General features: G+C 33.7%; 1 protein-coding gene across 1 annotated transcript in view; it reads right to left on the bottom strand.

Moving 5' to 3' along the window:
* The window catches only part of LOC129231409 (mitochondrial pyruvate carrier 1-like), a 41,231-nt gene extending 17,596 nt beyond the window's left edge, over positions 1-23,635 (bottom strand). The window contains exons 1-3 of the mRNA XM_054865718.1: positions 23,550-23,635; positions 11,103-11,106; positions 3,282-3,297 (exon numbers count right to left, since the gene is read on the bottom strand). Coding sequence (XP_054721693.1) covers positions 3,282-3,297; positions 11,103-11,106; positions 23,550-23,620 — 91 coding nt within the window. The 5' untranslated portion in view covers positions 23,621-23,635. The remainder of the gene's footprint in view (positions 1-3,281; positions 3,298-11,102; positions 11,107-23,549) is intronic.
* Positions 23,636-27,463: the final 3,828 nt, after the last annotated feature.

The following is a 27,463-nucleotide window of genomic DNA, read 5'->3' as shown; positions in this document are numbered from 1 at the left end:
AGCAAATAAGCAAATTTAACCCGGAACCTAATGCTTTTATGATCACTATCTCCAATATGCTCCCCTACACTCAACCCCTGAACAAGACTACCTATGTCACAAAAAACTAGATCCAAAATGGCCTCCTCTCGAGTTCCCTGAGTTACAACTTGATCTAAGAAACAGTCACCAATTACTTTTAAAAATTCCTCTTCTTTGCCATTACCAGGATAAAAATTATTCCAATCAATACCCGGAAAATTGAAATCCCCCATTATGATAACGGATCCCTTACTGGACATGTCACTAATAATACGGTACATCTGTTCATCTTGTCCCTGGTTTGAATTAGGTGGCCTATAAATGTTTCCAAAGCGTAGCTTTATGCCCTTACTGCTCATCAACTCCAGCCAAACCATATCAATATCAGTAGGCTTATCATTTATGACCAATTCATTGCAAATAAAATTGTCTCTAACATAAAATAAAACCCCACCACCTCTTTTACCTACTCTATCCTGTCTGAATAAGTTATACCCAGCAATATGTAATAACTCTGCATCAGATTCGGTAGCCCATGTCTCTGTAATTCCGATAACATCCAACTTCTCATCCATAACTATGCTTTTCAATTCATCCATCTTGTTCCTAATACTGCGAGCATTGGTATAGAAAACTTTAAGCATGCCTAAGTTGCTTTTATTTAACACCCTGAAATTTCCTAAATTACAATTGTTAACATTACTACTCTTGTTTGTCACTTTATTTCCATTTCTAGCAATACCCAAAAACATTTCATTCTCTCGATACCTGGTGCTTGAACCATGCCCCCCATTCCAACTTAGTTTTTTGACTCCGAAGCCCTTAAAATTAATCCACTAACCATTTTGACCCCTGTAGAGCTCAGATGCAGGCCATCCCTAGCAATCCAATCCCGTTTACAGTGACTCCATACATCAATAAACCTGATACTGCGCTTTTCGCAAATTGACTTCAGTAGCAAGTTCATACACCTCGCACGTTGATTTAGCCAGCTCCTATGCACTCCATACCTGGGAAGCAAACCAACCACTTGGACATTCGTCGAAAAGCTGGTTGCTTTATCCAACAGGGATTCCCATTCCCTAGAAAACTCCTCATTTTTACTGTGGCCTACATCATTTGTTCCCACCCACAAAGTAACCATGTCCTCCTTATTCAATACTCCCTTCTTTTCAGCAACCATATTAACGTCTTTTACCCGAGCCCCTGGTAAACAACACCTAGCCACCTTACGCTTTACTCTCCCAACTGTGTTACCCACCTCCCTTACCATAGAGTCCCCCAAAATTACACCCTTAGTTTCCCAATCTAACTCCTCATTTGAAACTTCCCCCTGAATCTCTGGAACATTTATACCCTCTACAACTGGCTTACACCCTAATGCTAACTGGGCTTCCAAAACTAGCATCTTAAGTCTTAAGTCTGAGAGAAATGATTAACACTGATGGCTTTTAATAATTAATAAATTAAGTATTAGAAGTAACATAGATGAATTGTGTGTGATATGGATAATGTTTAATATTTTCATAATAAACAACAATAAGTTGTTTTAACTACTGCTTTCAAATCAAACAATTATTGCATATATCTTAAGAACATATATTCATTGAATAATTTTTCCATAAGTGTGAAAGGCTAAGAATATTGATGATTCATAAAACAAAATAAAGTAAAATAAAAGATTTTTTTAAATTGAAAATAGAAGTAAAGTTTTCCCCTAAATATTAGTGGCGAATTTAACCACTTTGAGGATTACCTACTCTTTCACTTTGAAAAACAAATGTGGCCTTAATTTACTGAATGTTTACGAGTGTTGTTTCCATTTACAGTGGGCTTAAAAGAGTAAGTATACCTGAGAAAAGAAGCAGAAACACTTGGTCTTTTTAAAAAAATCCATGGAAAAAATCACCAGGGATTAGACCTTGAGATCTCAGTGAGAAACACAGCAATGGTATACTATTTGACCCACAATGAACAATCTAGCCATGGGGTGGTAAATTATGAACATCCATAAAAGGGGGCAGAGGGGGTGATATCAAGTTTTTAAAATAAAGTTAGAGTATAAATATCACTCAAAACATTTCAACATAAGCCATTAATGAATGACTGTTATTAAGTCCTTCTTTACTTTAAAATTTTTCTCATTTTAAGCTGCATTGAATTTGGTTCAGAATTATTGTGTTTTAAGCATCAAAATTCCATCTGTCTAATAAAGAAAACAAAAATATGAAACCTTATAAAATGGTTAAAAGCTCGTCAAAGTCAGATTTTTTTAGCTTTCTTTTATTACTTTGTAAACAGAAGCCGAAAAAAGTAAAAGTTTCTTTTCTCTTTAAATTGAAGTCTTGAAACTTATGAATTTTCTTAGTCTTCCTCTATAACTACACACATGGACACTATGGTGTCTCAAAAAAAAAAAAAAAATTGAAAGTAGGTTCTTCAAGTTGCACACCCTTTTATATTTTTTTCTGTTAGGTCAAAACAATCGTAAAAAAAGTTTCATAAAATTTGAACAATGGCAACCCGTGCCGACTTGAACCTGAAAGTGTAAACCAGCCCTGTGTACTAGGCCGAATTATTATTATTATTTTTTTTTTTTTGGAAGTTCCAAATTTCATGTTGATAAATATTGACAGTATAGCCCTACATGTACCACAAAAATTTGTTATCCAAATTAAAAAATATTTAGGTGTCCAGCAGGAGGCCTAAAATTTATAATTTTCACCAACAAAAATATTTTTTTCAATTTATCTTTTAAAAAATTACATATACAATTAAATAAAATATCAAGTTCAAAAATAATAGGCAAACGCATTTTCAAATCAACATTTGTAAATGAATAATTTAAAAGAATAATGTAGGGGAGGGTGGGCCACAATGAGACAAAAAACACATATTTTTCATTTTTCGTATATTGTTGACTTCTAAAGCACAGAAACATACCTGATTATATTAAAGGTATCAAATTATAGTATATTGCATCAAATTTAGCTCATTTAATGTTAGAAAAAAAAGTTATGAGGGTTTATGAATTGGATGAAAAGTGTCTCATTGTGGCCCAGTGATGGGCCACTATGAGACATTAAGTAGGGCTGCAATGGGACAGCTGAATAACAACTGTATTTTTACCTAAAGTTTGAAAAAATTTTGGGCTAATATGTCTGTTTTAATTTTAGTATTTCGGAGATTCTACTTGATTTCTCTCTATGAACTTTATTTGAATCACAAACAAAGAAACTATATTGAAAAAAATATCTTACCAGGACCCCAGAAGTGCTATGGAAAGAAAAAAAAATTAGAATACTGAAAAAAATTGACATTTCAAAAATAAACTGCACAAAAAAGAGAGTGACATGAAAAATAAATTATTCTAAAAGGATTGCACCACAAATTAAATTATAAAAAAATATGAAAACTTGAACTACAGTTAGTGTAGTTATTTCATTCAAATAGTTCAATGGTTTCAACTTGAACATTGACCGTTAAAACGGCCCGGGCGATTACACAAAACCGGCCTTTAGCTCAGGGGTAAATCTACTACCTCCCTCCCATTCACATAATCTTGCAAGTTTAAGGATTTTTTTCAAAAATGGAAGGAGAATGGCAATAAAAGGAACACAGAGACATCGCAAGGTCAAAAACTTGGAGAGTGTATGAGCTTGGCGATCCTCAATTTTACACACATTTTAATTCTTTGAAGTTGAACTTTTAAAACACACTTGCAGATTATCTTTGATTCTGATAAGGGAGAGGGGTCGGGGATCTTTATTGGAAAAATTATGAAATTGTAGTTCTAAAAACGCAGTTTCAGACAACCTTTGGTCCGACAATTTTTCGAACCTGAAATACCAGAAACACAGTTATAGACGATCTCCAATGATGTTATGAGACAAGAGGATTCAAGGACTCTCCCCTAGAAATTGTTTAGAAGCGATGCCCATAAACGAAAGTAGGTGTTTCTAAGGGTTACGGGAGTATGCTCTATTGGGAGTTTTTTGAAATTGAAGGCCTAAATGCTCAATTGTAGGGTTTGGGAATTCTCCCCCGGAATTCTTTAAAGTTTAATGTTTAAAATAATGATGGGGAGGAAGAGTTTTTAGTTTTCTTTATGGAAATTGAATTTCTTCATAGTTGTTGGCTGCAATTGTGTGGCTTGGGAAACTTTCCCCCGGAATGCTTCCAAAACCAAAGTTTCAAAAACACACTTCTAGGCTACCTTTGGTGGCGTACCCCTTCTTGGCTATCCTCTCTTATTAATTCTTATTATGCTTAAAACTGCTGTGTAAAACCCACCCTCAGTTTTTCTTGTTCAAAACCATTGGACTGCTTTGGTTGGTTTGTACAGCCTAGTATTTTTATCTATTTGAAATATAAAGTCATCTGCAGCCCCCAATAAGAAGAACTTATAACATTTTGGACTGACTTGGTGTACTTCGCAGTGATACCTTAGGCCACCCCCCCCCCCTTTTCTTAAATTCTAAATATCATACCTCCTGAGAATCTCTTTTAAGTTTTTTTTTTTTTTTTCACATTCAAACACTTAGAACAACTGGTGTGCATATTCATTGCAATATTTTAAAATTATCCCGCTGTATTTTAACGCTTATTGCTTTTTTATTCAAAACATATTTCGGTGGCTTCTATGTTTTTCTCCATTTGGCTGTAATTTTCGTGATGACATTTTGTGTAAACCATTAAATACGTAAATATGTCGGTGGCCCCCATGAAGATATCAATTTTATAAAATATACTACGAGTTTACACTATATACTAATTTTTTCTTTCGTTGAAAGAAATTTGAAAGGTACATTCGGTGACCTTTAATTAGATACTCTTAATAATACAGAATTTTGGACCAGGGTGGCGACAGAAACTGGAAAAAAAAAGTTCCCTGACTTTTCCCTGATTTACGTTAGCAATGATAATGGTTTCCTTTCTTTGCCCTATCTGAAAAGCATTGCATGATAATTAAAATGCAGTGCTTAAAACGGTTTAAGCTGTTAATTAAAAGAATATTTTGAAAAAAATGCTCCTTTTTTTTAGTAAAAATTGTATATTGAATTATCGACAGAGAAATATTGTAGGAAATCTAAAACAAATACTTTACGCTCTGGAACCAGTTAACATAAGAATGCTTAGAAATTATTAAAGCCACTCTTAAAGATATATCTAATAAAGATAAAACTAAAAAATTTAAATGGAAATAATCTTGAACTGAATTTTCTAGCAGTATAATTGTTGCTGCAAGAATAACAAACAAGTGATAGTTAAAGTATGGAAGTAATGTAGTTTTACTTAAGTAAATACTACCGTGTGCAAGCAAACGGCAGTATCTGCAGAAATTAGTTTTCGAGATACTTGAAGAAATGTGTGGTGGATTCAGTACTAACGATAGGAAAATGTTGGAATCAGACGTTTTTTCGCACCTCTTTTTCAGCAGAAACCAAATAAGCGAGTATGGTAATAGGTACGACGAGTAAAGGTAACGTACCATATATGACAAAAATGCAAAAAAAAAAAAAAAAAAAAAAGAAAGAAAGAAAGAAAAGAAAAATGTGCAATTTCTGCCCTTTACCTGCACACGACAGAATCGACATATTTATGTGAAACAAATTGAAATCTTTCAACAACCAGTCATATTGAGCTATTCTCTAATTAAGAACTTAGGTTTTTAATGAATGAATACAACAGTTTAACTATTAAATAATAATAAAAATATTTACTTACGTACACAACTCAGTTTCAAATGATTTCATTAGTTGTCAAAAAAAAAAAATCTTAGACTACTTTAGTAACAAATAAAATTGAAATGCAAAAACAATTATTAATTTCAAAATGTATATGTATATGGTTTTAAAATAAAAAAGTTTTAAAGTCTGAAAAAAAAAAACCCTTCGTGTAATCTAAAGTAACAGCAAATAATAAAATGGCAAAAAAAAAAAAATGATTTCAAGTCAAAATTCAATTTTAGCAATCAATTTAAAAATGACAAGTGATAACTTTTAAGATTTTTTCAGCATTAATTTAAAAAACAAAGATTCTTTCTTGAAATCGTGATAACAGTATGCTAATTACTTCAAGACAATGAGTAAAAGCAAGGGAGCACAGTCGTTAATGACGGCTTCCTCTTTGTCTGTAGGGTTGTTTATTTTAAGTAGCATGGAATGCGTGATGGAAAATTCAAGCTAGATTTAAAAAAAAAAAAAAAATTACAGACACAGAAGCAATCTTAGGAAGCTCATCCTAAGATTGAATACTTTGAACTTGAGGGAAAAAGATACACAAATATGCGACACTATAATCCCACCTCATTAATTCTACTTTTTTAAAGCAAATAATTGGCGGAAAATTCGTAGGGAATCAAAAGTACTTCATTTTGCTAGGAAAATTTTTTTTTTCTTCATTTGATCAATTTTCCCTGAATATTTGCTATTTTTTCAAAATTCCCTGATATTTCCCTGATTTTTCCCTGAGTGATAAAGTTCCCTGACTTTTCCCTGATCTCCCTGATCTGTCGCCACCCTGTGGACGATTCTATTTTAAAACAACACTAGCTTTTAAAATTTTGCAGTATTAATACTTATTGTTACTTTTATTCAATTTGTTCATTTATTATTCCAATTAAAATTTTGTAAAACTGTGAAGGCCTTCTTTTTGGTGCATCGCTAAAATAAAATGGGAATCTGAAAAAGGTGCGAGAGGGAGGGGGTAGCACTCTCTATACCCCTTTGAAGATGGCCCTGAAGCATAGGCGGATTTAGAACTGAGTTCATGGAAGGGCAAGATTTTTTTTTTTTTTGAACAATACTAGTTATAAGCAATGCTGGATTTAGACTTAATGTGGCCCTATAAGCTTCCTCAGGTTTTTTGTCTCTTCTGTAGCCCGGACAACTTTTTCTGTTGCGCCCCCCCCCCCCAACTATGTTTTATTGGTGTCCCTTTTAAGTAGGGCGTAGAATATACCCAATTGTAGGGGAGTCGGGGGGTTTCTCCCACAAAATTTTCGTAAAATATATGTAAAATTCAGCATTTTGAAGCATTATAAGGGTGTAATTGGGACTACAAAAATCTCAGAAAAAAAATAGCCAAATACTCTTTTGCGAATTATGATAATACACAATAAAAATTGTTTTGGGGTTGACAAATCAGCGACCGCAGTCCTCAGAAAAAAAAAAGAAAAAGAAAAAAACTATAGATTTTTCATTGCAACAACTTTTTTTTTCAATTACAAGCAGTGCAGAAAACGAAAAGGAATAGAAGTAGTGTTTTTTTTTCCCCCAGGCTGAATCCATTAACAATATGTAGCAGAAGTAAGATAGAAGCAGGCAATACAAGAGAATTTCTAAAATACTGCACTGCATTTGGGATTAAATAAACAGCAAGATATGAAACATGTGAGTCACAAAAATTTGTCTCAAGTAATATGTTAGAAAAACGTGAGAATCATGATTTTTACATTTTTGATGCAGGATGAGGCAAGGAACTGAATTTAACAAATTTCGGCATTTATTCCTCTACCCCCCTCCCATTTGTTATCAATGTTTAAATTTATGGTTTGTATCCGCATTTTTCCAAATTTTTTAAGGTTTTCAAACACTTAACATGAAATTGGTTTTTTCAAATCCTTTCCTTTTTTTTTGTTAAGAAACAAACCATGAAGTTTTTGGGAGTTAGAGCCTTCAACAAAGCAGGTGCCCAAAGATATAGCTTGTTTTGTTTACAGGTAAATCCGTTTTTTTTAATAATCTTTGTTTCAGTTCAAAGTTGTCGTTTTCAACACATTTCAGGATCCCAGTGACCTCTTTACTTGTTATAATACATTGTACAGTGACTCCTCCCCCCTTAGAAAAGTACAGTCGCTCTTTTCTTCATTTTCGCTTCTAAACTATTCAAAAAAAGAAAAAAATCATGATTTTTTCTTTAGAGATTTTGGATGGAGTATTGTTGCTATGTATAAAGTCCTCCCAAGACTGGGGGGGCATTGTCTCCCCCCTCGCCCTCCCATAAATCCGTCCATGCCCTGAAGTACACTCAGGGCCGACCAGAGGCCATGTCAGCCCAGTTGGAAACTAGAGGCTTGCCTTGGAATTGCAGTCGTACAAGTTTTATAGGTTTTAATGAGGACAAAGGGCCGGAAAACCAACAGTCGGGGCTCTCGGCGGCCCTGAGTACACTCAGAAAATGCCTCCTGGGCACTCTTAATATTAAACCTATAGCTAGTACCAGATTGCCTACCAAGCCTCTGCTAAACATAGGCCTGGCGCAGGCACCACCAAATTTGACGATCCTTCAAACTGGTAATCATTAAGAGAGAGTTGAACAGCCCCACGACCCACCGGCCCTTCGGGTAATCGCCCGACTGCCCGATTGCCCAGTCTGGCCCTGCCTCATGGAGAGCTAAATTTTTTTTTTCTTTTTGTGCTTTACCTTGCAGTAAAAGGAGTAAACCTTCCTTCATCAACTATGAAGTTCTTGTGGGTATTATGCCGTGCTTTTGACTTCAACTTTTAAAAAATAGCCAAAAACTATCTTAATGCGTCTGTTAATTTAACTTGACAGCAATACTTGCTCCACTTTATAGTGGTTTAATAACTACCAATATTGTTTTTTTACTGAGAACGCCATCTCCAAGAGGCTTGGCCTGATAGTCCAGTCATAAATGTGGGTTTCTTTACCGCAATGTCTGAAGCCTGGGAATTGGCCACCTAACTGTAGGTTAGTTGAAAGCATCCTAATGGATTCCAAGTAGATGCTGTAGCAATGTGCTTGAAGATACTAAATCTCAACTATGGTGCACCCAGGATTGTTTCGTATGAGTGCAAATTTTATGAGTACCTCCAATACTTAAAAAGAATGATGAAATTAGTGGAGTTTCAACAACTTTAGCCCCTTTCCCCTCCCCTTGATTCACGAGGATCTTATTTCTCTAGTTGTAATTGGTAAATTTCTACCAATGACTTTTTGTTTTAATTTATTGCAGAATTTGTAAGCTTTGGAACAAGAACAAGAGAGCAGAAAAAGAAATCACTACCATCATCTATCACTTTTAGTTACAGAAGGGGAAAGTGGGGTAAAACCGGGAAGTTGGGAGCAAACTGGGTACCCCTTCTAGCCTCTGTAAGCGCTGCAATCACGTGGACAAGAGAATAACTACCTTCCACCTTGATGAAGAAACAGCGGTCATTTAATTAGAACCTAATAGACTCGCTTCTTTCATTCCTGTGATGAAAATTCTGTTTGATTGGTTTTTGCTTAAAATTTTTGTACAAAACTAGACCGATTGTACTATGTTCCTGTTTCTGCAACAGTAAAGTAATGTAGCTCTCTTTGTACAACATTTAATTACCTTCATTATCATTCTAAGTAATTGTCTGCAGCATTTTGTATAGTCATATGACAGCATTTTCTATGAAAGCTGTACAGTGCGGGGCAAAACCGGGTACTACCCCCCATACACTGAGAAAAAGACTCAGCCAAATGAGGACAAGAGAAAAGGAAAAACTCTCATTTTGGCGGGCTCCCTTATACAAGCTTCATCTTTAGGCAACATTAGAAGAAAGAAAAGGAAAAATGATGGAAAAAAGACCAAAGATGGACGGAAGAAAAAACTGAATTAAAGTCAAATGAATCGCAGAAAAAACAATATTATAAAGATGCCAAAAAAGACCGGACAGAAAATAAGCGTACAAAAAAAGAAAAACCAAAGGAGCAAATGAGAGATGAGTCCAGTGAAGAGGATGAGAATACTACCTGCATTTACTGCAATGAGCTTTACTCAGACTCCAAGGGTGGTTAGGGATGGATCCAATGCATCTAATATCATTGTCAGGCCCATGAAAGCTGCTCTGGGGCCAAAGAGGAAGATACTATTTTACTTGCGACTTGTGTCAATAGGCCTTATATTAGAGCAAAAAATTAAAGGTAATGTCAATTTAATTTACTGACAACTCATCAATATGTGTCTATATTCTATTATGTTACAACAATAGTTAGCATGTCAATAAATAAAACTTGAATTTTGAGGACACTTTTTAAATTTTTATTTTCCATAGCAATAACATGTCTACCCAGTTTTACCCCACTAGTGGGGCAAAACCGGGTAAAATTACTTTTTTTACAAAAAAATTAATAAAAATCTAAAAAAAAAAAACTACTTATGTTTTTGAAACTGTGGTTACATTAATAGATAAGTAGTGCATACTTTTGCAAAATTTTGTTCATTTATGCTAAAAACTGATTTTTGGAAGCCTGCAAACCTTAGGGTTCCGGTTTTACATCACTTTCCCCTACTTATGGTAGTACTGTAAGTGTACAACTGAATAAAATGAAAAAATTAAGGGTTATAGGGTCCTCTATTAAGGAAAGTCTAAACCAGAGGTCAGTTTGATTGTGTATTGACAACGCTTGTAGGTAGGAAATTTGGAGCCAAATAAGTGTCAAATAGTGTTTTCTGAAAACAGATGGAAACTTCGTTTTAGTAAAAGAAGCATTTAGCAATGATAACAACAATTCTTGGGTTTTGTAATTTTCTCTCTTTTTCTGTGTTTCATGATATTAAACAGAAAAAATTTTAAATAAATGCAACTAAATAAGTGTTCTGGTCAGCAAAGTTTATCATAACATAAGGTTTGGTCTTTGCTGCAGTTGAGAAGAAAAGATGGTGACGTAATCCTCGAAGTATTTATTTTTTTACAATAAAATAATGCAAATATAATATAATTTGATTTACAAACAACTTTTTTCTTCGCGAGTCCCCTTAAGCCCCGAGGTGAGTTCATTCAAAGATTATTTTTCCAGCTACAACACCGGGTGCAGCTCTAGTGAAAAGAAAGGTTGGGCACCACTGGTCTGAACTTAAATTACTAATAAATTTTCTGATTGTTAGCTATTCTCCTTTACATAATAAACATTCTCATTTGACTTTCCTACATGTTTTCATTTAGTTTTGGAGAAATAGAAACTTTTTATTATGTTGCTTAATTTTTTGCAAAAGATATTTTGGTATATGAGCAGGAATCTTGTCAAATTCTAACAAAGTCACAAAATACTTTAAAATAAACGAAAATAATTTATATACTTACAGTGCTAGAGTAGTTGAGAGCATTTCCAGAAGCATGAAAGAGAAGAAAAAAATACATATAATATTATTTTAAACAAAGTAGTAAAAAAATGTGCCTGTGACTTAAAGCACTCTACAGCCTGTAAAATGCTTTTATGCATTCTATTAAAATTAAGAGCACATGCAGGAGTGCACTACAGAAAACATTTTCCAGATTGCTATCTTCATTTACTATAATACAAATAAGAGGACAAAAATTATCAATGCTAAAATTTTCATGTTTATTAAAAATGTACAAAATTCATAAATGCGAAAAAAGAGGAAAATATTTTAATAATACATTTTCCAGATTTTAAAATTTTGAAAACAAACATGTGAAAGATTTTATAAGAGTGCATTAAGTAACTTTTGTACACTTCATGCATAATTGAGAGGTAAAATATTATTTTAAATGTTCAATGAGAGGGGGGAAAAAATCATAAAAAATTTGAAAGAAGGTACAAAAAAAAAAAAAAAAAAAAAGGAGGAGAAAAACTTGCAAAAAAAACAACAATAAAATAAAAATAAAGGTGCAAATGCGATATACCCCCCCATTTGGCGACATCCAATTTTTTACACGAAATTGAAATATTTCTCTCGGGAATGAGGCAATAACTTTTTTAGCATGGTATCCCTGGCTAAACTAACTTGTGTTTGGCAACCCGAAGGCAATCTTAGATCTGTTCAAACTTGTTTACTTGTTTGCCCTCCATATTGGATAGATCTTTGTTTTTTTCATGCAATATACCTTATAGGAAAGCTTATTTTGTGTTGGTTTAGATTCAGTAGTTGTGTTTTGATGAATAAATGTCAGAAAATGCCAGTTTACCGTTAATTAAGAGTAAAACCCAACTTTGGGTGTGTCTTGGTAAGGCGCATTGTTTCATATGTTGTGTTTCAGACTGAGTGTGAGGATTTATACAACAAAAACGTAAGTTTTTATTTTAGAATTTAAAAAACAAAAACTCTCACTTCCGAAATTCTTTATTTTTACAAAATCTTGAGGGTTTCTTGTAGTTTTTAACTTTATATTTACTGCATGTAAATTTATTTTACAAAAAAAAAGTACAGTTATTTTATTCTAAATGTTAATTCTTATTGATGCCAAGAACTTTTCAAGCAGATTCTGTAAACGTGCCTCCTTTAGGTACCGAATTTCTGAAAATAAAATGAATCTACAATTTTATGAAAATATGAAGGTGTTATTTTATGTAAAATATAGTAGATATTTCAGTAGGTATTTTGAAAGAATTTTTGGATAGCAAATAAATGTATGGTATTTTTGTATTGTTTATGTTTGGGATGTTCTGTCGAGACATTTTTACTTTTCATACATCAAAATTTGAATAAATAAGCGTTTTTTTAGGCTGAAATAGTTATATTTTGGGGATGTTTTCTGCTTTAAACATCACATATTGAATCGCTTTGCTCTTTTTTAGTAGAGTATGAGAATTGTTTTTGTTTGAGAAAATGCATGTTGGAAAATAGCTTTTATTTTTATTGGTACATATTTCTTTGGTGAACTGTGATAATAATTTGTTAATTTAAGCACTTTAAATACCAACTAGTAATATACAAAAACTTTCTAGTTTGTGGTATTTTTGAAGCAAAAATTCACGATGTTTTTTGCTGTGGTCGCTAAAAAGCATCGCTAAGAACAATGTATGACATATGTCGTCATACATCATTTTCTTGGCGACGCTTTCTTGGCACCAACAGGAAAAAGTCGCCAAGGGTGGGGTATATGACATTAGTTCCAAAATAAACAACGGTTCTCAGGTTTGTGAATTTTCAGAACAGAAAAAAGCGAAATCGTACAGGTTTGTGAACACAAGGGAAAAAAAGAGGCGCACAGGTTTAGGGGTGCACAGGCAGGAAGCAGAGGGCGTTAAATCTGGCTTTGGAAGGCGCTCATCCTGTTTCAGCATCTCCCCCTCCCCCATGACTCAAAAAAAAGGGAAATTGCAGAAAAAAAGGTATTCAGACTTGAGGGCGCATAGGTAGGAGAGCGCATTGCCTCTCTCCCCCTACTACCTATCACTTCTGGGGTACTATTAATTCAAAGTTAATTAAAATACACCATTCATTGTAAACTCCTTATGCAATCTTTTATACATTGCTTCACATGTTTCGAAGGCAAAATAGAAAACATAGGTGCACAACTAGGAGAGCTCACAGGCCACAGGGTGCCTACTTTGGCAAAAGTCCCCCCCCCCCTCCAACAGACTATGTATCACTTCTGGGGTGCTATGAATTCAAAGTCAATTATGATACATTATTAATTGTAATTGCCTTCCGCAAACTTTTATGAATTGCTTTGCTGATACTGTAAGAAGAATAACTCTAATTCATAATTTTCCTTAGTGATTTTAATTGGGGTCTAATTCCCCATTGCTTAGATTAGGCAAATTAAAGTGGCACAATAAAATCATAGGAATATCGCCTTTAATTCTAAAAGCATGAAGAGAAGTCCTGAGGAGCGAAAGGGATTATTATATGGATGATGCACAGCATTGTTGGCAAAAACTATTACCCTCTCGCACATCTACATGTGATTTTTTTGACAAAGAGTCTGGGTTTCAGGATAAACATTGAGGATCAAATCATTCAGCGAGATTTTCCTAACTCATATATTTTGATAAGAGATCCTTTTCCTGGTATTTTCCCGTAACTTACTTGTAATTAAAGACTCCACCACCATCTTCTAAACAAACTATTATAGTTGTTCTTAAGATGCAAAGATTGTAAAGGGCTCCTAAAAGAGGACAACTTTAATTAGGATTACAGTATATCTGTATGCGTACCTCTAGGGCACCACAGGAAGAGTTTGATGAAAGTCACCGTCAAATACAAAGGTGAGACCTCTCATAGTTTTGTATGAACCTTCTTAGCCTTTTGGGGTTCTATATACGCTTCAAACAGTAGCTCATCGAATATTCGTTCTTCATAGTGAGACTCTCCCTCCGGAAGAAGTTCTCAAAATTTCCAGTTTTTTTCTTGTGGAACATATGGAGTCTTTCTGGAGGAGATATTCAAAGTAGTTTAAATGTGGGATAGTCAGTTTTTGAACTACTATGTAAAGTCCCGGAAGCTCCGTAAAAAAACATCACAAAAGCCAGTCTGCTTGTTGATCGATTTTTGGTTAGTGTTGAATTTATTAAGTTTTCCAGTTGCACCGGGTATGCTAAAAAACATTATTTGCATTTCCGTTTTTCATGAACTAATCCTGTTTTTATAGAATTGTTTTTGTTGATTCTTTGCGGCGGTGGCAAACTGAAGTCCCCTGTTGAGTTTCTACTTCATTTAACCTATTTTTTTTTTAAATTAGATTTTGATTTATATTGTTTGACATTGAACAACAATCTTAGTATTTCTGCTGACCCTTTCCTTGCAATATGTTGTCACAGAGACTTTTTTAAAAGTTTTTCATAAAGCAATAAGATCTAAAATTTGTCATAAAAGTTAAAATAGTAATAAACTATTCTCGGAGTTTAGGAGCAGAGTCGGAAAGTTACATGTAGCAAATAAAATTAGGTTCCAAAGTTTTGTCTGCCTCTATAAGACCAAGTTCTATATATGCTAATTGATAGGTTGGCAGGATCTTTAACTGTCAAAAAACTTTGGAAATATGTTGGATGACGAAAATGTTCTAAATGAATACTTAAGTAACAAAATTCCAATTGGCTAGTAGCAGTTTCGATTGGCAATGGCCCATAGGCTGGCAGCGCATCGGCCCACGGGCCAGTCCACCCCTGCACAGGGCCCAACCTCCCATAGACTACAAAAAAGTTTTAAGTTTAGAAAAAGGCCCCGGCCAGGCTCCTAGTTTTCTGGGGGGGGGGGGGATATCCAATGGTATACATTAATATAACTAACATCTCCTTAATCTTCGTAATTTGATAAAATTAATCCGAAAAACTCTGATTTAAATCAAATAATTTTTTAAATAAAACATTTGATTTAAATTGTGGCAAAATAACTGATGAAAATGGTTGACACCCTGCCGACTGATATTACAGATATAATTATGTGCATGAAGTTTTAATTCTAGTGAGAAACGTTAATAAATAATATTTTGATGTACAGGGATATTAAATTATCTTAGGGTCATTCCGCAGTATTTGGCTTCAGAGCTTCAAAAAAATTTTTTTTACTTTTACTGAAGTGTTATACATCATTTTAAAGCTTAAAATCTCTACATTTAAATTTTATTAAAATAATATCATTATTTTTACCCCCAAAAAACTTACTGAGCTTTTATTATGGACTTGTTGAAAAGTCTGTTACGTACGGGACACTTTATGTTTAACCATAACTCAAAAAATATTTTATTTTAATTCAAAGTTCCTATAATTTATTAAACCTCTACAATAGTAGCATTAAATGAAATAATAAGAAACATATTTAAAAAATGTTTAGTTATAAATTTTCAATATTTTTTTTCTTTTTGTCCCGTACGTAACAATTTTAGGCTTATTTTTAATCTTATTACCAATAATACTGATGACAACAAAACAGTTTTTTGTTTTCTCTTCAACTATTGAACCAACTTCTTAATTTATGCAATTAAAATGTTCTAACTGTTAATTTAGAACCAGGAGATAATAATTAAAAGTGTGTTACGTACGGGACAAATCTGTTACGTACGGGACAAAAAGCAGAATTTTAATTTCAAATTTGGATAAAATATAATTTTTAGATATATTTTGGAATATTGCTTCATAGATGGCAGTACCAGCTATAACCAGTGTATAAATGAACACATGTGGTTAACTAGGGCTACCATTAGTTGGAATATAGAATGCTTGAAAAATTGGAAAAGAAACTTAGGAATCATAACTGATCAGTTATTTAACTTCAAAAGTTATATATGTATGATTATTTATAACATAATAGGTATTTAAATACATTTTGATTATATTTTTGATTTTAATATAAAGTATACTAGAATAATTATAATTTATAAAAGTTAATTATGGCTCCTACTTCAAAAGAGAGAGTTAGAAAACACAGACTGAAAAGAAAAAATGATGTAGGGGAGACCGGGGCAAGATGACAAGCCGGGCAAGATGCCGAATGTCTTAATTTTTCCGTTTTCCACTAGGAAACAGCATCAACTGGATACTACTGGCTCTCCTATCGGCTGGTCGTTCAGCAATAGTTTAAAGATGCTGAAATTGTCATATTCGTGTTAGTTCTGAAGTTCTGATTGTTTACCGCTGCTATGTTATAATTTTCATGCATGTGTAAATAAGCTCTGCTAAAGATACAGGAATGATAGATGGTTTCTTTTTAGTATTTATGAGTAACTTAGTTTATATACTGCCTATTACCATGAATAAACGTTAATTAATGGCCTTTCTTTATGGCAATGAAGACGAATCCTTTCAAACAGGCAGTCCGGGCCAAAACACGGGGCAAGATGACAATGCTTCTTCTTTACAAGTCCTGCTTGTAAAGAAGAATATTGTGACTCTCCAACAGAAGAATGGTTCTAGTGGCGTGAAGAATGCTCCAATTATGAAAATGGCCTTTTTATTTGTGACTATTAGTAGCTGCCCAATCAAACACTTCAACATTACTTTGCAATTCATTACGCTTAATTTGATGCTTTATAAGATGTAAAAACACAGTCAAAATTTGTTAAACTATGTAATATATTAAAAAAATTAATTGTGTTCAACCTTTTGCAGTGTTATCATCTTGCCCCGAGGCCAAAGTCATCATGCCCCAGTACTGGAGCAAGTTGATGATTTGATAAGGTAATGAAAAAATAAAAATATCCTTCATTTATTTCATTTGAAAAAATAAATGGTACTATATTTAATACTACAAAGGACCACTCTAACAGCCCATGTAAAGGAAATTTTATTATCCTTAAAAATAAATTAATAAACAACAAAAATTGTTAGCATAGTCATCTTGCCCTGGTCTCCCCTAGATAACTGTTTGGCTGATAAAATCAGAGAAAGGGAAAGAATTAGAAGATACAGGGAGAAGAAAAAGTCCACTATGACTAAAAAAGAATTTTATCAACAAAGGAAATATGAAACTGAAAGAAAAAGAGCTCAGAAAAAAGAAATTGAAAGAAGCAAGAGACGTCAAAATATGACTGTACATGAAGAACCTTCAAATTCTATGATGATGACACCACAAGTTTTAGGTAAAGCTTTAAAGCGTGTCAAAAGTGTATTACCATCAACACCAACCAAACAAATACCAATTCTTAAAAATGTATAAAAAACTGGTCACCAGGAAAAATTAAGGTACTTTCAAAGGAAATTAACATTAAATGTCTTGAGGGAGTTAATAAAGAGAAGGATGTTAGAAAAAAAAGGACAGATGCACTTACCGAAAACCAAAAACAGGAAGTGATAGATTTTTACAGACAATATTCCATAAGTAGAATCTTGCCAGGAAAAAATGAATATGTTTCTGTAAAAGACCTTGTTTCAGGCAAAAGAACCAAGTATCAAAAACGAATATTAATAATGAAACTGAAGGAAGCACATCAACTGTTTAAAGAAGTAGCCAATTTATCCATAGGGTTAAGCACATTTGCGGAACTTCGTCCTGCTAAAGTATTTCTAGTATCCCAGAGAGATCACGAAGTTTGTATGTGCATGCAACATGAAAATGTTGAGATGCTGTTAGAAGGTCTCAATAAAATTGCCTCAATAAAATTACCAACTAATGCAGAAACTGCAGTGAAAGAAACAATATGCTGCTTCAACTTAAATGACAGCAAATCATTAAATTGTTGCAGCAGAAATTGCAAAGAATGTGGTGTGGACTCTTGGACAAGCAAGACAATAAATTGTGATAACTTGGACGAAGAAATGGATATCCAATTTTATCAATGGAAGTGAATTGAAGGAAAAATGAAAAAAGAACTAGTTGTTTGTGACTTACTCCAGGCAAAAGGGTATGGACGAGGTGTATGAACTTGCTACTGCGAGGTGTATGAACTTGCTACTGAAGTCAATTTGCGAAAAGCGCAGTATCAGGTTCATTGATGTATGGAGTCATTGTAAACGGGATTGGATTGCTAGGGATGGCCTGCATCTGAGCTCTACAGGGGTCAAAATGGTTAGTGGATTAATTTTAAGGGATTCGGAGTCAAAAAACTAAGTTGGAATGGGGGGCATGGTTCAAGCATCAGGTATCGAGAGAATGAAATTTTTTTGGGTATTGCTAGAAATGGAAATAAAGTGACGAACAAGAGTAGTAATGTTAACAATTGTAATTTAGGAAATTTCAGGGTGTTAAATAAAAGCAACTTAGGCATGCTTAAAGTTTTCTGTACCAATGCTCGCAGTATTAGGAACAAGATGGATGAATTGAAAAGCATAGTTATGGATGAGAAGTTGGATGTTATTGGAATTACAGAGACATGGGCTACCGAATCTGATGCAGAGTTATTACATATTGCTGGGTATAATTTGTTCAGACAGGATAGAGTAGGTAAAAGAGGTGGTGGGGTTTTATTTTATGTTAGAGACAATTTTATTTGCAATGAATTGGTCATAAATGATAAGCCTACTGATATTGATATGGTTTGGCTGGAGTTGATGAGCAGTAAGGGCAAAAAGCTACGCTGTGGAAACATTTATAGGCCACCTAATTCAAACCAGGGACAAGATGAACAGATGTACCGTATTATTAGTGACATGTCCAGTAAGGGATCCGTTATCATAATGGGGGATTTCAATTTTCCGGGTATTGATTGGAATAATTTTTATCCTGGTAATGGCAAAGAAGAGGAATTTTTAAAAGTAATTGGTGACTGTTTCTTAGATCAAGTTGTAACTCAGGGAACTCGAGAGGAGGCAATTTTGGATCTAGTTTTTTGTGACATAGGTAGTTTTGTTCAGGGGTTGAGTGTAGGGGAGCATATTGGAGATAGTGATCATAACAGCATTAGGTTCCGGGTTAAATTTGAAGTGTGCAAAGATGATAATTTTAGGTTTGAGCCCAATTTCAGAAACACTGATTTTGTTGCACTTAGGCAGAGCTTGAAAGAGGTTTTTTCGTCAGGGTTGGAAAATAGCGAGGTAGATCAGCAGTGGACGGAATTTAAGGATAAACTTGCTAAAACCGTTGGGGACTATGTTCCATTTAGGAGAAAAGGTGTTAATACCAAAATTTGGCCCATGTGGTTCTCCAGGGAGACTAAAGAAGCTCTTAATTATAAGCAAGCCACTTTTCGTAAGTTTAAAGAAACTGGTCAGAGTGCGGAGAGGCTCCAGTATGGTAAGGCAAGGCGAAATTTTAAGTATTTGGTACGGATTCAGAAAAGGGAATTGGAGCAAAGGCTGGCAGATGACATTGATGGGAACCCTAAGAGGTTTTTTGCTTACGCTAATTCTGGGAAAGCTCGAAACAGTCAAATTGGGCCTTTGGTTGATGAGTATGGAAATTTAATCCAAAACGATAGGGATATTGCAAATGTTCTGAATAACTTTTTTTCCAGTGTGTTTAACGATAACTGTATCTCAACAGTTGACACTAACAAGACACAAGCTATTATACAGCTTGAGGATTTTGTATTTTCCAGGGAGGAGGTTTTATTTCATTTGAAAAAGATTAAAGCAACTAAAGCTCCGGGACCAGATAATATTTATCCAAAAATTTTAGTTGAATGTGCAGAGGAATTAGTGGATGTTATTTTGAATATTTTCAATGCTTCTTATAACTCGGGGACGGTGCCAGAGGACGGGAAGCTGGCTAACATAACGCCCCTCTTCAAGAAGGGGTCTAAAGGTCTTGCTGGGAATTATAGACCTGTAAGTTTGACTTCGGTGATTTGTAAGACTTTCGAAACTTTGATCAAAATTAAGATCATGATGTTCTTAGAGAATAATAGTCTGTTGACTAGTTTGCAGTATGGTTTCAGGAAAGGTAAATCCTGTACTACTAATTTATTGCATTTCTACGACAAGGTTACCTCAGCTTTAGATAACAAAAAATGTGTGGATGTTGTTTATATTGACTTTCAAAAAGCTTTTGACAAGGTACCGCATGTTGCTCTTCTCAGCAAGTTAGCTGACATTGGAATAGGAGGAAAAACTTTACTTTGGGTTAGAAATTGGCTTACTGGTAGGAAGCAAAGAGTAGTTGTGAGAGGAAATCATTCTAATTGGAGTGATGTTTTAAGTGGGGTTCCTCAGGGATCAGTTTTAGGGCCTCTTTTGTTTATTATATTTATGAATGACATCAATGAAAATATTTCTGGAAGCATGAATTGTTTTGCTGACGATGTAAAAGTTATGGGGATTGTCGAAAATGAAGAACAAGTAAAACAGCTGCAAGAGGATTTAGATCATATCACTAAGTGGGCAGATAAATGGGGTATGGCAGTTAATGTAGGGAAATGTCAAGTGCTACACTTAGGTCATGGAAATAAGCGTATGAGATATCATTTACAGGGTTCAGTCATAAATCAGGCAGAAAATGTTATGGATCTGGGTGTCTTTATAAATCAGGACTTCAAGTTTAGTCAACAGTGCAGTATTGCTAATAACAAAGCCAACAAAATGCTTGGGTTCATCAAGAGATCTATTTCAAACAAATCTAAGAAAGTTCTTCTGCCTTTATATAGGAGTTTAGTAAGACCTCATTTGGAGTATGCTGTTCAGTTTTGGTCGCCTTATCTGAAGAAAGATATTTTCGTATTGGAAAGGGTTCAAAGAAGGGTAACTAAATTAGTAAGGGGACTCTCAGATTTAGATTATGATACCAGACTTAATAGGCTTAACACTTATAGCCTGGAGCAAAGGAGAGTCAGAGGGGACATGATTGAGTTATTTAAATTTATCAAAATGAAAGATGTAAATGGATTAAATTTTTGCGGGGAAAGCAGGACAAGGGGTCATTGTTTTAAGCTATTTAAATCTCAGGCTAACTTGGAAATCAGGAAAAACTACTACTTTAGCAGGGTCGTGGGCACTTGGAATAGCTTACCGGAAGAGGCGGTAATGAGCAAGGGAGTGGATAGCTTTAAGAGGGCCATTGATCTTCATTGGGGACTAACTAATTGACTAGGACCAGCCTAGCTGGGCCCAGAGCCTGTTGCTGGTCGTCACATTTGTATTTGTATTTGTAAAAGAAGAACTGGTTAGCCTTTCAAAATCTTTTGCCATGCATGTTTATACCGCCCAAAAGCAGCTTGCCGAATTCAGATATCTAAAAGAAAATCTTAAAGCTCAAAATATAATTATTCATGAAGACTTCGCTGAAAATTTTACTTTGAAGCAACAAGAAGAGATTATGGCAGCTCACTGGAACTCATCCCAAGTGACTATATTTATGTGTATTATATACTATAAAAACAGCTAAACTCTGGAGCTGGAACATAAAAACTATGTTGTTGTTTCTGATGACTTAAACCACACTAAGGATGCAGTATTTGCTTTTAATTATACAATAATTGAAGATATTAAACGGACCCTGACATTTAGTCATATTCATTTCTGGTCTGATGGCTGTGGGGCGCAATTTAAAAACAGATATAATATGCAAAATTTAATGCTCCACATGCATTATTATGGTGTTTCAGCAGACTGGAACTTTTTTGGAACTGCACATGGAAAAGGTGCAGTTGATGGTTTAGGGGCTGTGGTAAAAAGGAACATTTGGCTCGTCATATTACGGAAGCAATATAAAATAAATACAGCAATGGAATTTTTTGAAGCTGCCAAAAAGGAGACACCCCATATAAATATTAAATACATAAGTGAAGATGATATTCAAAGGTGTATTGTAAAGAATGGTTTACGTGAAAAGTGGGAAATGGCCACCTCAATATCGGGAATTCACCGGAATCATTTCGCCCAACCAATTAGCTCAGACACTCTTGGCATTTGGATAAATTCTTCTTTTCCCATTAAAAAAATCCTGATGAAGAAATCAAAATTTTGGTTCCGGTAGAATCTAGATCAGTTGCACAGAGCGTTTCTGTGTTAATTGAAAAGTCAGACTGGGTGTCAGTCTTATATGATGATAATTGGTGGCCAGGGGTGGTAGAAGATATAGACAACCAATATTTGTATGTATCCTTCATGAAACCTATAGGACACAGCAAATTTTTCTGGCCGCAAGTTCCAAAAAAGGATAGAATCTTTAAAAAAAATATTTTGGCAAAACTTAGCAATGCACCTAGTCCAATTAATAGCCGCAGACATTTTTCATTACTAGTAGACGAGGTCAAAAAGATTGAACACATTATTAATGTCTTAGAATTAATATAAAAAAATGTTTCAGATCTGCAGTAATTTATACTGTGTAAATGTACTGGTTTATTTTTTAATGTTTCTTCTTTTTCAAATGTAGACTAGAATTTATTAATTTAAACAGGAAAACAATTAAAATATTCAAGAAAATTTTATTTATTTTTATTTAAACTAGTTAAATAATAAATTTATTAAGTTCACAAGATTTATGCTCATTTTAGATAAAAATTCTTCATAGAACTGAGATCTCAATTCATATGTCCCGTACGTAACAAACAGCCTTGTCCCGTACGTAACAAAAATAATTAGTTTTTATTAATTAATGACACATTTTTCAGAAATAACTAGAGGTAATTGTTAGCAGGTATATTTCTGCTTTCACTCACTATTTTTATTTGTAAAAATATTTGATAAATTCAGAGCAAAGTCCAATTGACTGAAGGTACTTAAAAAAAAAATTTTGTGAAGTCCCGTACGTAACAAAACTTTATTATTTTTTTTTAAAAATAACAAATAGCTAAAATAAAAAGATATTTTACAGACACCTAGTTGAAGTTGTATATAATGCATTAAAAATAGTTACAAAGTACCTACTTTAATTGTTGTCAATGAAAAAACTACTATTATCTTAAACTTTTGCTGTGAAATGTCCCGACATAACATGTGAATACTGTGGAAAGACCCCTTACAGCTTCCATTATCAAAGTTAATATTTTCATGTGGGACACTGAATATAAAAATATCAAAAATAGTACTATATTTATTTCTGAAAGCAGTTCTACATGCTAGACATTTTGAAATTTTCATTTTTTTTTTTTTTTTTTTTTTTTTTTTTTGAGCAGATATACCTAAGGAAGAGAACCGAAAAAAAAAAAAAAAAAAGATTTATTTAACAAAAAAAAAAAAAAAAAAAATCAGGGTTTTTCCGAACCATTCCCCATCGCTCAGCAAAACTATTTTACTACATTTGAATTGGAAATATGGTTTAATATCGAGGGTACCGTGGTGTCAATTCTCACCGCGCTCCGGTTAGACCAATAAATTTCGTCTGACATTCAAGTCACCCTTTAAAGGACCTACTCACATGGACCTACACTACATGAATAATTTTTAAATAAATTCATTTTTATGGGTTCGAAATTCAATCTGAGACCAAAAAATGCTTCAACAAACTAAATTATACTGAGCTAATTTCTTACCTGCATAAGTAAGTGCGAAATTCTTTACTTTTGACTTGATTAACAAGACTATTTATCAATCGAGTAGCCATGTTTGTTTATATTGTTAATCGTTCACCAAAACGACTAATTCTGCAACGGCCTATCGTGACGTCATGAGGACCGATGCAAGTGTCATTTATTTGAATCCCAAACTGGTTAAGGGAATGAGCTCTCTGTGGTTCATATTAGCGGTTCCCAAGCGGTAATTCTGGTAAGGCGCGCCTTCTAATGACGTTTTCGTACGCTAGACGGCATCACTAGTTCATTTGTTTATTTCTAGAAATAAGATTTCTACTTTTCTTTCAGAAATTTAGTTTAGCTCATTTTCAGTGGTTTAAAAAAAAGATGATAAAAATAATTAGGGCCCCATTGACATGTAATTAATTATTTTCTCAGTTTCAGTTATTATTTTTACCGTATTATTACACGAAAGCATAAATGTATTCGCAACTAATATGTTTTTTGAGGCATACTTTGAGGCTTTTTTTTTTTTTTTTTTGGCTTATCGTTTCAAATTTATATTGCATAATGATTAACAGGAGGAGTTGTATTTATGAAAACATTCGGAACTAATTTAAAAGTTTAATGACCGATTTAAATTTTAAAATTCAATTAGATTTTACTTAACGGTGATCTACTCCCAGATTTAAAAACCATTCATTGGATTAACATTTAACTTGGGCCGTGGTAGCCCGATCGGTAGAGTCTCGGATTCGGGACCTCGATGGTCGAAGACCCACCGTCGTCATTAAATATGCTCGTGGTCTCAATGTCCTCCAAGTGAAACGATACCTCTTGGGGTGCTAGCACCAGGTAGCTATTAGCTCCTGGACTAGTTCTAAATTCTCATTAACTGTTCGATCCGGGGATGGTGCTGCCATCTATCGGTATATAAATAATGGAGGCAAGGCACTTAGTATGCAGTACTCGACATAAATACAGTTGTAGTCAGTTGTGACTCTGAATAGGAATAGGAACATTTAACTTAAATATTTCCTATGGATAACATTTCATTCATATCGTATTATTATTTGTAGTAATTTAAAGTGTTTGAACACTATTCGCGACGAATACGCTACCTTGCGGTGATTTAGAAAATTGCCGAAAAAGGTTAAACATTGCGTTCCACGTGTACTATTTTGGGGAAAACAAGCATTTTGTTATGTGTAATTTTTATTTTATTTTATTTATTTTTTCTTTCGTGATTCATCATTTTGGAATCGGAATCCGCAACAGCGTAACATGAAAAATATCTGCTAAAAAACTGTGAGTACACATTTTATTTATCTTGTTCTGAGCGAATTTGAATAAATATTAGTTTTTCATTTCGATGAAAAAAAAAGCGCCAACATTAATAACATTTTCTGGACACTAGGCCATGCTGAAAAATTACTGCTTTTTCCTTAACCTAATTCCAAGTAATTGATTTAAATACCCTTATTACTACAGCATCTAACTGAAATGGACAGTGCAAATAAATATTCTTGAAAATATTTATCGCAGAACGGATGAAAAAATCCAGAAAGAAAGTAAAAAATTTGAACAGTAAAAAGTAAAAGCTTTAGGGTTATTGTTTTAGTGTTGTGTGAAAGAATAATGTATCTTGACGAGATTTCGCTTATCTGTTATAATATTATTTCCATGACGAATGAATTAAATGTATAAAGATTTAAGACAGAACTGCCACTTGGTATTCAAGAGCATTTTTTAGATGATTTACACAGCATAGCATATGACAGAATTTTATCATTTAGATGAAAAATAGAAACATATGAAACAGCAAGAATTAAAATAAATCTATTCGAAGAAATAACTCAATTACATAAACAAAACAATTTGCACCAGCTAAATAAAAGAACGAAATATCATCTTCCTCTTCTGATATTCAATTATAGTCATAGAAATAAATTATCTAGTACTGAATGTTACTCTTGACAGTTGTACGGTCACGTATGTGCACAATGTGACAAAAATGTCAAAAAATGCCATAAATGTCACTAAACTGGACATAATAAGTACTAATAAAAAAAAACATTACAAAATGAAAATGTTGTTCGAAGTGAACCAAAAATTTATGAATATCGAATTCAACATCGTGAAAATGGCTGCTTCAGAACAACTTACTGTGTGTTTTGCATTAATTTTATACTTTCGTAATACTTTTTGATTTCTCATCTCTTTCTACATGGGTCAGAATAACCAAAGGACTTTGAAAAATCTTTTCAGAAGAATGAAGAACAAAAAAATCTTACATACGAACAAAAAATTCTGTCATTTACTAAGCTTAGAAGCAATTTATGAGTTACGGGGTGCGTTTGTTTTACCTTTTTCATCCGCCATTAGACAGTGGCTGCAGCGTCCTCTATATTTTGTTGGAGTTGCGAATATGAATCAACATTTTATGTAAAAGTTAAATTTGATAGGGACTTTCTTCGTCTTGTAGATATAGCCAAAAATTAGAGATGTGAACTAGTAATTGTTTTCCTTAATAATAACAAATACATGACATCTTGGTTATCAATCATCAACTTGATTTTTGTTCGATATTACTAAGGTGCTATTTGCACAGCTAATTTAATGTTCAGTTTAAGTCCATTTGTATTTTGAGGTTTTTGTAAAAGTATACTTCACTTAAGAAAAGGCATTGTATTGTTTATAACCACGGATTTGAAAGTGTACTTTTATGCAAAAAAAAATCAGAAACAATGAAATAATAATCAATTTATCAGTAAACAAGGATCACAACGGATTTGCAATTTCTTTCCAAGGCGAAGATGTATCAAAAAAAAAAAAAAAAAAAAAAATCTTGGGGTAAAATTTGCTAAAAATATTCAAACAGCTAAAGAAATTAAGCATCGAAAAAGGCACAAATTTACCAGAAGCTACAGACACACGTGTTTCAGAAATACAATTAACCCCTTTTTCAATGCTAAAGAATAGGCCTCTCGACCGATGTATCGGCCTGGCCGATGCATCGGCGCCGATGGTTCAACAATTTAGCCATCGGCATCGGCGGCCGATGCTAACTTGGATTAAACATCGGTCCATCGGCCTTAAAAAACATCGAAAAGCCGATGGAAAATTGGCTGATGTTTTCGAAAAAAAAATGACCTTTGCTGTTTTACTTTTTAATACGAAGTAAAGGGAATTATTGTTTTCATACAAATTTTTTTACTTGAATTTCATTATGAATTTCTATTTTAGTCACCTCTGAAATAATTTTTAATACTGCATTTAGGTACAAACAAGTTAATTATCGCGTTGTTTTTTGCAGCTGGATGCACGTATGTATCTCTCATAAGTCATAACTCAAATATAGTAAGCTGTAGAAGGTTAAAATTTCGTATGTGCTGTCTGAGTACGTTCCAGTTGTGCACTTCCCTTTTTGTTTTCAATCGGGTGTTCTAAAAGGCCTATTTACTCATTATTTGTGGCTATCAATTACTTATTTCAATGCAAAACTAATATAGCGTCTTAGACTGATCATTTGGTGATATATTGCCGAATTGAAGACCAACTTGGAAACAAATAGGAGAGGGTGGCCCAAAGCGGGTAGGTTTTCGAAGAACGCTCGAAAGTTGTAGTTTTTGGATTTTTAGTGCAACAATTTCGGTTTTATTTCCTAGCAGGACTCTTGAACTTCAAAATAAAAAGTGATTTTTGTATTATTTCAAACCCAATATTTTATTTATTATCAATTTTTCCAAACATTGGAAAAACCCGCTTTGCCCTACCAGGGAGCTCAAAGGCGGGTAAGCTTAACTAATTGTGGTTTGGCACATTTGCCAATCAAATATGAAGTTACTAGCAAAATACCCGGCGTTGCCTGGGTCAGTAATAATTGTGAGAAACAATCGCTTCGTTTTCCCCGGTTCTGTTTTAACTGAAAGAAC

The sequence above is a fragment of the Uloborus diversus genome, chromosome 10 (assembly GCF_026930045.1).
Source record: "Uloborus diversus isolate 005 chromosome 10, Udiv.v.3.1, whole genome shotgun sequence".
Lineage (NCBI taxonomy): Eukaryota > Metazoa > Arthropoda > Arachnida > Araneae > Uloboridae > Uloborus > Uloborus diversus.
This window is presented reverse-complemented; position numbering and strand designations above follow the sequence as displayed.